At 27.7% G+C, this 13,886-nt stretch overlaps 2 protein-coding genes across 2 annotated transcripts; one reads left to right on the top strand and one right to left on the bottom strand.

Annotated features, from left to right (window-relative positions):
• Positions 1–1,600: 1,600 nt before the first annotated feature.
• On the top strand, positions 1,601–3,923 carry LOC126899196 (uncharacterized). Its single transcript, XM_050673783.1, has 5 exons — positions 1,601–1,736; positions 1,944–1,997; positions 2,203–2,256; positions 3,002–3,098; positions 3,165–3,923. Exons 1-5 carry the CDS (start codon positions 1,659–1,661, stop codon positions 3,482–3,484), a joined length of 603 nt encoding a protein of 200 aa, XP_050529740.1. The 5' UTR covers positions 1,601–1,658; the 3' UTR covers positions 3,485–3,923.
• Positions 3,924–12,374: 8,451 nt separating this feature from the next.
• LOC126897993 (SCAN domain-containing protein 3-like) lies at positions 12,375–12,734 on the bottom strand. Its single transcript, XM_050671943.1, has one exon. The coding sequence runs from the start codon at positions 12,732–12,734 to the stop codon at positions 12,375–12,377; it is 360 nt and encodes a 119-aa protein (XP_050527900.1).
• Between the last annotated feature and the right edge of the window lie 1,152 nt (positions 12,735–13,886).

Genomic DNA, 13,886 nt, shown 5'->3' with positions numbered 1-13,886 from the left:
AAAAATTTCGAAAATTAGCGATTTTTAAATTTGTAATTTTTTTGGAGGTTTCCCCCATTTACGGGGAACGAGGGAAATTTTTTCAATTTTGAAGGGTAATTTCTTCGACTACATACGATTTGTGATCTTTTGACGTATCGTTGAAAGAAATCCGTTCGGTGATAGCTGAGAAAAAGTGGTAACAGACACAAAAAAAAAAAAAAAAACACATCATAGTAAAACCAATACCTTCTCAGCTTCGCATCGAAGCTAAAAATTGAAAAAATGTCGAAAATTAGCGATTTTTAAATTTGTAATTTTTTGGGGGATTTCCCCCTTTACGGGAACTAAGGAATTTTTTCAAATTTCGAGCGCAATGTCTTCGATTAGATACGATTTGTGATCTTTTGATGTATTTTTCATCAAAATCGGTCCAGCGAGAGATGAGATTGAGCGTATACAGACACAAAAAAAAACACATCATAGTAAAATTAATACCTTCTCACCTTCGCATCAAAGCTAAAATAAATAACTCGTGGCTAATATTATTTAAATTGATAATTTAAAAATAAAAAATATTTAACTAAAATTCCCAAAACTGAAATAGCCGAATTACTAAAAAATCATTGGTACAAATTCCAGGAACAATGTCATCTGAAACTGAATAACCCCAAATTTATGCTATCAACTTTTAATGCATTACGTTAAACAATTAATTTATCTGTCAAGATTATTAAAAAATATTTTTAAAATTTAATTTTGTATACATTTAATATTTCACTGGTTAAGGATAAACTTCAGAGAAGTTTTCAATTCAAATATAATGAGAGTTTTTATTAAAAATCATCACAAGGCAAACCTTATCATAAAAAAAATTTTTGTAATTTTAATAAACCTTTAGGAATAAACCTAAAAAATATTTCATAACTATATGGGAAATATATTTGGGAATGAGAGCTTATGTAGTACAAATCAATTTTGAATAAATCGAGTTAAACTTGAAAATAAATATTTCAAATTTAATACATTATTTGTTATACAATGATGTAAGTATGACGAAAAAGACAAGAATAAGTTCCTATAATGTAAGTTTAATAAAACTGTAAATCTTTGGTTAGTATAATAAAAACTGATCACTTGTGCCTAATATTAATTAAAATGTAAAGATTTTTTAAAGTAATAATTTAAAACTAAAAAATATTTAACTGAAATAACAAAAAAGTTACCTCAGTGCTAAACACATACGTGTAATATGCTGATGATTAATTGTCTAAAGAAAACCGTTTTTTTTTCTCGGAATTCATCATATAGGACACAAATATATATTAGATTATTGTTGTAAGAATTTAATCATACACTAAACATAACAATGATGTTGTGATGTTGATGACGATTTCTAAAACTTTATTAGAAGAATAATTATACAAAGATTTGTATAATAAATAGATTTGTATAATAAATAGAAACTTTTCATTTAATTCAATATATTTATTGTAGTTTACATAGCTATAATTATATTTTAATGTACGTCAACAATATAGGCGGAAAGGAAACCTATTTTTGTAAATACATACACAAATCTTCGATTTATTATTAAATGATTCTACTTTACTATAAATATTATATCATTTATACATTGACACACTTAAAACTTAATTCATATTCAACTAAAATATTTCATGATGAATATTAAATTTGCTTTCCATATGTTTTGTACTACCGCGATAATTGTACAAATATCTGCATTGAAAAGATTTGTAAGTGATAGAAACTTTTTTTTTAATTAATATATTTAAATAATTTTCATTAAACTGTAAAATATAATTATACACAAAATTTATTTTATAAAATGATATTATTTATTATTAATAATGCAATAATTACTATATATATAATATTATTTAAACATTTATTTACAATTTTTTAAATTATATATAATGTAATTAAAAATGTTAATTTTTTAGTATACAAAGAATAATCCAGTCGAAGAAGAAAAAATTAACACAAATTTAGATAACGTAATTAAAGATTATAACAATAATTTAAATTATTTATCTTGAGCCCTGGCTTCTAGGTTATACATAATAATAATTTATATATATTTTTAATTTACCTACTGGTCCTCATTATATTTTTTTGAATTAAAAGAATTATTATAAAAAAAATTATTATCTCATTAAAGTTAAGCTTATGTATTATAATATTATTTATTAATTTATTTAGGTGAAAAAGGAAGTAATATTTGAAGAAACAAAACGGAACAAATATTTAGATAATGTAATTAAAGTTTATAACAATAATTTAAATTACTTATCTTGATCACTTGTTATTTAGGTATCTATTATAATTTATATAGTTGTTAAATTATTTTTCTTGAGCCCTGGCTTCTAGGTAATATATAATTATAATTTATATATTTGTTATATTTACCTACTGGACTTCATCGTTTTTTTTTTTTTAATAAAATAAATATTATATAAAAAGTTATTATCTCAATAAACTTAAACTTATTATATTATAATATTATCTACCATTTATAAATTTAGTTAGGTACAATTTTTATTAAATACTTATTAATTTTTAAATAAATTTTTCCTTGCCATAATTATTATTTTAAGAGAAATCGATTGGCTAATATTAATATATTCACTCTATATAGTATATATATCGAATAACTTTTAATTTTTTATGAGATAACACCAAGTCATTTATTAAATAATTAGAGCGTTTAAAGCACCTACAAAAGGAGTTAATTCGAGACAATTTCATATGTTTATTTATGTAATTTTAAATAAACAACAAAACCACAAAATATTTTCTAGTATAAAAGTAAAAATTTAAACCCGGTATTGAAATACACTTAAAATAAAATAAAACTTATTAAAAGAAATATATGATTAAAATAATATGTTAATTCATAAAAATCTATTTTATATGAATATGTTTTTAATTTTCAGAACTCTGAAACATATTTATTGTTTTTTTTATATTATATTGGAATAAGTTTTTTTAAATATTTTAGGGTTTATGTACAAATAACTTTTTTATTAATGCTTTAACCGCATTGAATGAGTGTATTGGTGAAAATGAAACTGTAAAACGTCATTCATTAAATGAAAGTAATAAAATATAATTTGGTGGTGATACCTTGATACTATTTTTGTAAATAATTAAAATTTTTTTAGATGAATATAAAAATTATATAAATTCAAATTTAGCCATGAAATTAGTAAATGAAACTTGTGATCTATTGAAAAAGAGATATTATGCTACAGAACCAAAATCCAAAGAAATATTGTCAAAAGAAGTGTGTGATAGTTTAAGCACAGAAGTGTTAGAAGAAATGGAGGGAAAATGTTATGATATAATGGAAGATTGTTCCAATAAATTTATTATTCAAATAATGCATTCTAGTAATAAATTTGAAATTGTACACGGAAATCTGTTGAATCCTGACAGCAGAAACATAATTATATATTGTCCTATAACTGAAGGAGATATATAAATAATATAAATTTTACCAGAATCATTGACAAGTATAGAAACTGATACAATATAGAAATAATTTATATAATTATACAAACATTTTAATAATCAAAAATAGTCATTACTTTTAAGAATAAAAAATAAGTTTTTAAAACATGAATGTAAAAATTTAGACCTGTCATTATAAAATCAATAATAAAACCTTTTGGTTTACAACTCATGAAACAATAAATAACCATTCTGCACTTAAAATTTAGTATATTTTAATTACTATCAGGAAAACTATAACAATCTTCTTCTTCCTTGCCTTAATCCCAACTACTTGAGGACGGTTGGACATATTTTTAGTATATATCTTTGTCTATGTTACAATTACCTAATTTATGTACTTGTATTATTTGTAAAAAGGGCTTCTACCCGTGAAATTATAAAATAAAATAAATAAATAAGTGCTATATAAATTTGAAAAAAAATTATTCAATTACTTTTGTGAAATAAGATGATAAAGTTGGATATTTTCAGCAAACTATGCGTGTTCAAGATCGTAAAACGATACAAAAAAAGTTATAAATCGATTCAAATATGATATGGGTTAAAAGAACATAAGTAAAAGTTTCTGAGTGGAACAGTAATAACTTATTTGGATGTGAAGTTATAGGCTCTAGAATATAATGTGTTTTTTCATGTTTTTAATTATAAAGCTGCGCTATCTGGTAAAAAAAAACAATAAAAAAAAATTATTTTTATTGTCCATGACTATTAAGAAGACTATGATAAAAATTTCAATTATTTTTTAACTATAGCCGCACACACATTATATAATTTCACATGGAATGACATTTTCTCAATTAAGAATAGTTTATTGTTTTAAGCTCAATTTTCTAAAAAAAACTAAATTCGACTAATTACAAATAAGATGATGACTTTTTTGTCTTACTTTGTTCGCCTGTTCGAAAATTACTTGAGTGTTTGTTAATACTCCAACGATGATTCGAATAAGGGTGTTCTTTCTTTGTTAAAAAACATTTACTCGTAATGTAAAATAAATAGATATAGAATTTAATTTTAAATACTAATAATAATTAGTATTAATAATAAAAACTTTTAATTCATAAATAAGCGGGAACACGCGTCGTCTAATATTATTATTGTATATAATCACGGACCTTCTAACTGACACAAATAGACGTTTAGACGAGTATTCGTATTATGGTTCAGATGGGCATTCCAGATTATAGAATTTATTGCCCTTTTGAAGGTTCCCCTTATTTGTTTTAACCTTTTGTCGTCCACATTTTATTAATGTCTTTATTTCCATAATTATGTTATTGAAGTGATTGCTGGCATATTTTTGGAGTAAGTTGACTGTTAAAATAGTTGCATAAACTAAACTATTACAGTGAAAATAATTCTTCTAATAATTTTATAATCACCCAAAATATTACACATATTAGGTAACCTTACACGAAAGGATTTTTTGGCGGAATTAGTCTATTGTGAATTAAATCATTATAAAAAGTCTTACTGTATGTAGTGTACCAAAAATTGAATCCTTACAAATTGAAAATCCGACAGATTTATTCCAATGAATCAAGTCTCTTGCTTCTCCACTAATTAAAAAGATGGAGTCAGGCAGAGCTTGATAAGAAATTTTCTATTATTCATAATAATTTTTTTTTATCTTTATTTATTATTATCATACAATATCATCTGTTTACTTATCAATGGTCAATTTTTTTTTCGATATTTAAATATTTATAAATCTCAGTGTTTTTGGTTGAGTTTTCTTTTTTAATAATACTTCTATTTATTTTATACAAATTATGGAGTGGTGTAGATCAATAACAACAGAATTTGACAAGTTGTACCGATCCAAACAATGTCTATGGAAAATAATTCTTATATTCTGTTGAATATAAGAACAAAAATTTGAAATCTGTTGTGTATGATGAACTAAACGAGTTTCTAAAATCTAATAGATTGACTAGTGCTACTGTAAATGAAGTTAAATCTAAAATTCATTATTTTTCAATTGCATATTATTATGTTTATTCATTCAGTTGCGTTTTATCCGCTGACAAGTATGAACGTCTTATCTTCATCGTTGCCCAGTAGTTTTTGTAATTGGTTATTTATCTTACAAATATGAATATAAATAATAATAATAATAATATATAAATATAAATCTTGACTATTCATATATTTTACTCTGGTATGTCTAATTATGCCCCATTGGGGGACGTTCTACATCTCAAAATCGGCCTCAATCGCTCGCGTTACATAGACAATCATCTTCGGTTGAAAATCTTTTAGTTTCTGATAAGAAATGTTCAATTAATAATAATAAAGCGAAGTCTCCATTTGGTTCTCTAACAAAAAATACAAAACCGCATCACCACCTCACCGCTTTCTCAACTGGATAACTGCATGCAGGTCGACCTAGCTATTGTTGTCTCCGATAAGCTGATGGTCTCAACTTATAACAACAAATATAATGACGGTATTATATGCTTTCCAGATAACTATTCAGGACTTTTATATGTGTTAGTTACTACGAAGGGCAATAACAATATGGGTAATTTACATCTAGTGAAACTTGGTAAAGTTATCACAAAATCATTTAAAGGCATTCTTAATATCAAATTTTAAGTTCTAAACGTGTTAAAATTACTTTCGATACAGTCACCAATTATGTTCTAACCTCGCCTTACCACTCTGAAAATGGATTAAACAACTCTATTCCTAGCACTCTTTTATATAGTTTAGGTATTAAACGTTTAGACACCAATGTTTCGGAAAGTGATTTCTGGGATGGTTCTCTGTTGAAGTTACTTCTTTCAGAAGAATAAACTGTAAGCGAGACAACCAACTCGTCCCCTCACCAATCTTCGAATTACAATTTTTGGCTCTGTCCTTACCCAAACATCTAACTATTTACAAGGTTATTTTCGACATTTCTCCAAGTGTGCGCAGTCCCGTCCAATGCGCCAAATGTCTTCGATTTGGACACACTCAAAAATTCTACCGTAGCAAAAAACGTTGTGGCCACTGTGGTCTGACAGATTATAATGCTTCTACATGCCCGAAAAAAACAACCTCCCCACCCTCATGTATATTCTGTGAATTGAACCACCCCTCAACTGATCGCAACTGCACCGAATGGACCAATCAAAAGGACATTAAAAAAATTATGGCCACTAACAACGTGTCCTATTCTGAAGCTGCTTAAATTAAACGCTCTGGTATCGTCAACCCTGCTTTTTCTTTTACTAGTATTGTAAATAAAACTACTGTTTATAATGATACTATTAAAAATATACATGTGCAGTCAACTGGCCCTCATCCTCCTTTCAATTATAATTATTATAGTATTTCCTTCCCCTTTCTTCCTCCTTCATCGCACAAACTTAAAAATAAAAATAAAAATTTAATAAAAAATAATAAGTCTCTCTTCCAACTTCCATTTTCTTAACCTCTTAACCAAGTTTCCTCTTTCCGTAATGGGAATTTTTTTAACTACATGGATTCTATTAACTCTTCTCATCATAATAATAATGTTTGGATAACTCGATTTTAGTGGGCGACATCAATGTGTACCATCCCGCATAACAGTAATCATCGTGGTAATATAATTTTCTCTTAAATCTTCTCATTTGGTTTAAATATTATTAAAAATGGCTCTCCGACTCTTACAAATCGTCTTCCTTATGAAGACACAGACGTTGATATATCAATCATGTCTATTTCTCTATCCTGGTCTTTATCTCGGGCCGTCCTAGACTGTACTTGCAGTAACAACTACTTTCCTATTATTATTTCCTATACAACAATCCTATCTAATCACACAGTTTACCAATTTCCCGTTTTTTCCACACTTTAATTCAACTTTATCAAAGCTGACTAGGGCTTATATTCTGCCTACATCACTGCATATTTGTCCAACTTTTGTATTTCTTCTTCTCCGTTATCAAATTATGATTCCTTTGTTTCAATTCTACTGAAAGCGCGAATGCTTGTACCTATTGTATAGGTATGTCTATACCTATACTCAAAACTTTCAAAAAAAATTTTCTTCCTACCCCTATTTGGTGGAACTCTAAATGTACGGCCGCTGTTAAAGAACGCTCAATTTCTTTTCGTCAGTACAGATCGTCTAGTATACGATCTTCCACCGCTCGCATTCTAAAATATGCAAAAAAAATGCTTGGCATTCATTTTGTTCTTCCCTTAATCCCTCTACATATATTCAGGAACTATGGTTCACTGTCAAAAAATTAAAAAAACTGCATTAATCGTCGTACAGTTTCCTTAAATGAATGTTGGTTTCCCTTGTTTTGTAATATAGTGGTGCCATCTTACGCCCCTTCTCATAAAGAATTAACACCTTCATCTTTTCCTACCCCTAATTCATTTAATTTTTTCACACATCCTTTAACTATGCCCTTTACTGCCAAAAAGTTATCCTTAGCAATTCATTCTCGTTGCTCTTCAGCATCCGGCCTGGACCGTATCTCTCCTTTGCTACTAAAAAATCTCCCTCAATTAGGCTTGGAAACTCTCTGATCAATCTTAAACTCTCTATTGACCAATTGCCTTATACCTGTCCCTGGAGAAATTTTCACGTCATTCCTATCTCCAAGCCTAATTTGTCCCCTACTACTTTTCGACCTATTGCCCTCTCCTCGTCTCTCTGTAAAATAGTAGAATACATATTAAAAATTCGTTTAGATTGGTTACTGGAAAAAAATAATCTCATCCCAAATAACCTATTTGGTTTTAGGAAAGGCTTAGGTACTATGAAGTATTTATCTTCCTTTATAAGACCCATATATGAGCCCTTTTGTAAAAAAAAAATGTTTCCAGTAATATTTATAGATATCAAGGGCGCATATGATTCAGTTCATATACCTACTCTTTTAAAACGCTTAATTGCTATTGAACTACCCACTTCTCTTTGTAATTTTATTTCCTCACTTTTTTCTCATCGCTTATTACACATCTCCTCCCCTACCCGGGTTTCTATTTCTAGTTCTTCTTTTCGTGGGCTTCCATAAGGGAGCTGTCTTAGTCCCATTCTTTTCAATATACATATATATGCGCACTATCAGTAATGATCTCTCCTCCCTCTTTTATACTAATGATATTGTCCTTTTTTCCTCTAATAAATCACTTGATCACTCTGTATCTAATCTCAACAAATCCTTGTCCATACTCTACTAAAACCTTCTCTCTTCTTACTTTACCCCAGCTCCTGAAAAGAGTCAATTTATCATTTTTACCAGAAAACATATACCTCTCTTTATTCCTATTGTCACTTTAGATAGTCATTTAATACCCCCCTCCAATACTATTACTTACTTAGGACTTGACTTAGATACTAAGTTAAGATGAGTTCCTCATTTCCAGTTCCTTTTTTCCTTTGCATCGCGCTGGTCTAATTTTCTCCGTTGTATTACCGGAACATCTTGGGGATCCCACCCCTCTTCTCTCTTATTAATTTTTAACTCTATTATTCGCCACAATTTTTACCAGCTCCAGCACCTGAATAAAGGCTGTTTTATGACAATTATCTTTATTATTACCAGAAATTTCGGTGGCAATTGACATAATATAATTGTTATATTTATTAATTAATTCGCCAAAATTACTCCTTGGTTGACTGGCCTACTATACTTTATTCATTTTCTATTAATTTTGTGTTAATATCATTACCTCACCAATTAGTTGCTTTTTATTTTTATGATGCCACTTAATTATTATAACTTTTTCATTTTCGAGTTCTATAAATTAGTTATAGAAAATTATTTATTAAAAAAAAAAAGAACGTGTATATTTAATATAATCTATTGTTTGGAAAAATGAAATATAATTGTTTATTTTTCTCTAGTCCTTATTTTAGTATAATTATTATTGTTATTACTTGTATATATATATATATGTATGTATGTTTAAAATAAAGGTTAAGGACGACGTTGTTTTCGAATAAAATTTTTAAACGCGTATGTATAAATGGACGTGTAACCTTATCGATATACCCCGACATATAAGTTAGCAAATGGTTAATAAATAAATAATAATAACGTCGGTTCTTGCCATTGAAGATATCTCTAAAATTAATGTAAAAAGTAAAATGTACAGATTATTTCTCAGTCATTCTCAGTTCACGCTTCATCTGGAAATCATCTTTCAACTTCATTATTGATTTCAAGTACGTGCAATAAATGATCCGCTAGATCTATACTTTGTACTTAATAAGTATACTATAAAATAACATATAGATTATACATATTTCAAAGTATTAATTGGAAATATCAAGGCTAATAATAATTATTTCACCAAGAATCTAAAAGATATAGAATTAAGTTTGTGGGTTCATAGTTTAAAAAAATTAACTGATTGCTAAAAAAAATCAATTTAAGTAAATTAAGTTAACTAGAAACGTTTGAACTTAGCAAACCAGTCATTTCTAACCTTTAAATGGGTTTCCTATTTAGTCATTACTTACAAACTCTCACATGCCAAGACAGAGAACTAGCTTGTAATTTTTACTCTACTTGAGCCATTTATTAACACAACTTCATAAGTGACACAAGATTAGATACAATTTGTAAGATTGACTTAATTAATATTAAATATTAAAGAAAGTAATAATTAATCATAATAATTATTAAGTAACGGTACCGTTTTCATTTAGCTAAACATTTTCTTAATTATTACTCCTTGAAATCACAGGTAGGAAAAAAAGACTATTTTATGATAATTTTTTGCCTGACCTCTAATATTTAAGAGGCAAACTTAAAAGTTTATTATTTGTCTTTACTAATGCCCATAATTATAGTCCTAACCATATGTGCTACTAAATAAAGCTTATGTGTTACATGATAATATAATTCATAAATTATTTATGCCAATCATAAAAAACTTATAAGTTACTTAATTTTTTACTTAATTAAAATATATGTGTTTCATAGTAATGGAAAGTTTTATGGAAAAGAAAATTATTTTTAAGGGTCAACGTGTTCATATCGTTTATATTATCAATATTGTTAGTATTATCTTTTGTCGATACCGCAGATAAAATGAATTGTCATCTAATCTGATAGAATCATTTGTAACTTTAAATACACTCTTTCTTTTTAGTGCCTATCTTATAAGCAATATTATTAATTAGCTGTGGGACAGTACTTTAATAAATTCCTATAAAATCACAACATACAGCCTTCAATAATATTATAAAAACTCGATTTTATATACATATACAATTATAAAACTTATACATATACAATTATAAATTATAACCCAACCAAACCAAACCATTTTAAAGTGGTAATAGTTGGGTATTGTTTTTAATTAATCTATCTGGAAATTTGACGTAGCATAGAAACGAAGGAAAATCAATTATTNTTCGATTTTATATACATATACAATTATAAAACTTATACATATACAATTATAAATTATAACCAAACCATTTAAAAGTGGTAATAGTTGGGTATTGTTTTTAATTAATCTATCTGGAAATTTGACGTAGCATAGAAACGAAGGAAAATCAATTATTGAAGAACAATGGAAATAGGTATTCCACGATTATTTCTATGGGTAATAGTTATAAATTTCAATAAAATATCTAGTACAACTCTTTTTTGAAAACGATTAAGTCTAAATATTGGTTTTCACTGTACAGATTCAAATGGGTCATAGACATTACGAAGATACCTTTTTTGCAAATTATGATGTAAATCATCTATCTCTAATTCAATGTTCTCCAAAAAGTTCATAAAATCGAAAAATTTGTCCATAGTTTTATATAAATAAAATATTATTGCGTTGCAAAACACATGAAAAAAAACGTGACTTATCATTCAAAAGTTAATTACAAATGTATCACATAAAGTTTATGTGGTGGAAATCTACCAACACATAACTTAATATATCCCTTAAATATCAATCTATACCATAGAATTGACTAGGCAATGGAATATTGTTAACAATTCCNAAAGATTAATATTCATACAATTAATATTTGTGTATATTATATAATAATATGGTTATTTTTGTTTATAAATTAATATACATACTGGTGTCCCCAAATACAAGTGTAATTACATTTAACAATTAAACAATAAATAAATTTACATACAGTTATATGATATGGTCTAACTCAGTGGTTCTTAACCTTTTTTAGTTCAGCGCCCCCTTATTGTAATAACTAACTGCTAACGCCCCCCCTCATGCAAAATCAAATTTTCTTTATATATATAAATATTTATTCATCAGTATATTATAACATTATTAATTAAAGTAAAAACTCTTATTTTTAGTTACTAATGGTTATATATTACATCACTTAACAAAACAATTTTACTTTACTATACAAAAAGATTCACTTGACTATAAAAAAAAAAATTATAAAATATAAAAATTATACCTATCAATGACTGCCCTGCGCCCGATGACGTAGATCACCTTTGTTGCAAATGTCCAACCGATTTCTTTGTTTCGTTAAAAGCTGAACAACAACGCTGAATCCTTTTTCAACTAGATACGTTGACGGGAAAGAGAGAAGCAACAATTTAACTTGTTGCCATAGTTGTGGATAAGTGTCTTTAAGCTTGACCCAGGCAAGCTCGTATCCGACCTGCTTAAAAACAAGTTGTGCCTCACAGTCGTATTTAAGATCGATAAACTCCATTTGTAAATGAGGTTCGAGATCTAAATGGATCTAAAATCCAATTACAGATTTGTAACTCAAGTAGGTCTTGAAATTTTTTCAAAAATATCTGTATGGTACCCAATCTCAATGTTTCGTTGCTTCAAATTGTCTTTTAAGACAGGATCAATTTTATCGAGAAATTCAATGATAGAGTCAAATAATGCGAAAAATCTTATTGCTAGTACCGCATAGTATCTTATTGCATAGTATCGATTATTTCCTCGAGAGCCGGTAAAATAAGAGTTTCGCCGATTGAATGAGGTTTACTGTTTTTTGCTATCANCTTTCCTTGCATAGTATCGATTATTTCCTCGAGAGCCGGTAAAATAAGAGTTTCGCCGATTGAATGAGGTTTACTGTTTTTTGCTATCAATAAAGACACCTTGTGCGAAGTTACAAGTCCTTTATCAAAATCAGATGTTTGTTTTTTAAATAAACTATTCACAGTAGATCGTTTTTCAATTTTTGCTTTAAGAGCCTGAAAAAACGAATGTGGTTTGTCTAGTTTATCGGAATGAATTTTTGATAAATGATTTTTCAATCTTGATGGCTTCATTGCCTCATTAAAAAATGTTTTTTCACATATAAGGCAAAACGGTAACTGTACATTAAGTGGTGACGCGATAAAACCAAACTTTAAGTACTCTACTAAATACTAGCGACATTTATTTTTTGCACTCATTATAAAAATATTTATATTTTAAATTACTTAGTTAAAATTAAATCTATTAATTATAAAATATATACTAGTGAAGTCGCGATATCAATCTCGCATTGCAAGGTACACTATACAATAGTGACTATTAATAATAATACTATATAAAGACTATTGAATAGTCTTATTTTGGTTGAAAATTTAAAAATAAATCTATAATAAATGTTCCCCATACGTGAAATCCAATTATATAACATGCCTATGCCATTATATAGCGTATGCAATTACAACAATTTTGATTTCACGTTCAATAATTTGTAGTGTTGTTATATAATATTAATAAATTGTATTATTTTTAATCTCCGAGTTTGAAAAAGCTTACCGCACCCTCAACGTCCTCTTCAAAACTATAACCCCCCAGAGAGACCGAAATGCCCCCAATAGGGCGGTACCCCCCCGTTATGAACCACTGGTCTAACTTGTTCACTCTAGAGATTTGACTGACTCTAATGGATACAGCTTCCAACTTTGAATATAGAGGTCTAATAATCACGGAATAAAACCGAAGTCCAAGCTTCTCATTAACAACTTGAAATTCAGTGAGACCGCAACTTTTATCTCAGTCTTTCACAGCGCTATGCAATGGGCCGGAGAACAGCATTATGGTAAAATAAAAAGCGTGTGTTGATTACGTAACGTCAACAAAAAAAAAGGTAGCACAGTGGGTCAAGTACAGTATGATTGTGGCATAGATGGAACAAGTAAAGATGATATCTGACAATGATTAAAATCTCTGTTATAAGGAACGCTTCGATGCAAATCTGTAGATAGTGTTTAATTTTAAGAAATTAGTGTATTATTCCAAGAGCATAATTAACTCTTATTTTTCGTTCAAATTCGATTTCCATTTGTACGTAGAAAATGAGTTGTGGGGATAAATTTTTTTTAGTACGTAACATAATCTTTAATTTAATATATATGGAAATATATATTAAATTTAATTTAATTTATATTTCCGGAACATTTTAAAAACTTAAGTTATATAAGTCGACT

Source organism: Daktulosphaira vitifoliae, unplaced genomic scaffold (assembly GCF_025091365.1).
Source record: "Daktulosphaira vitifoliae isolate Bord-2020 unplaced genomic scaffold, ASM2509136v1 Scaffold_2, whole genome shotgun sequence".
Lineage (NCBI taxonomy): Eukaryota > Metazoa > Arthropoda > Insecta > Hemiptera > Phylloxeridae > Daktulosphaira > Daktulosphaira vitifoliae.
Note: the sequence above shows the minus strand (reverse complement) of the source record. Positions and strands in the feature narration are given on the sequence as shown.

What these genes read in the sequence shown, in the direction of transcription:
- LOC126899196 (XM_050673783.1), top strand. Translation starts at nt 1,659, where the DNA reads ATGATGAATATTAAATTTGCTTTCCATATGTTTTGTACTACCGCGATA. An exon ending in TATCTGCATTGAAAAGATTT is followed by an intron (nt 1,737 to 1,943) that starts GTAAGTGATAGA and finishes TTAATTTTTTAG; the next exon opens with TATACAAAGAATAATCCAGT. An exon ending in TTAACACAAATTTAGATAAC is followed by an intron (nt 1,998 to 2,202) that starts GTAATTAAAGAT and finishes TAATTTATTTAG; the next exon opens with GTGAAAAAGGAAGTAATATT.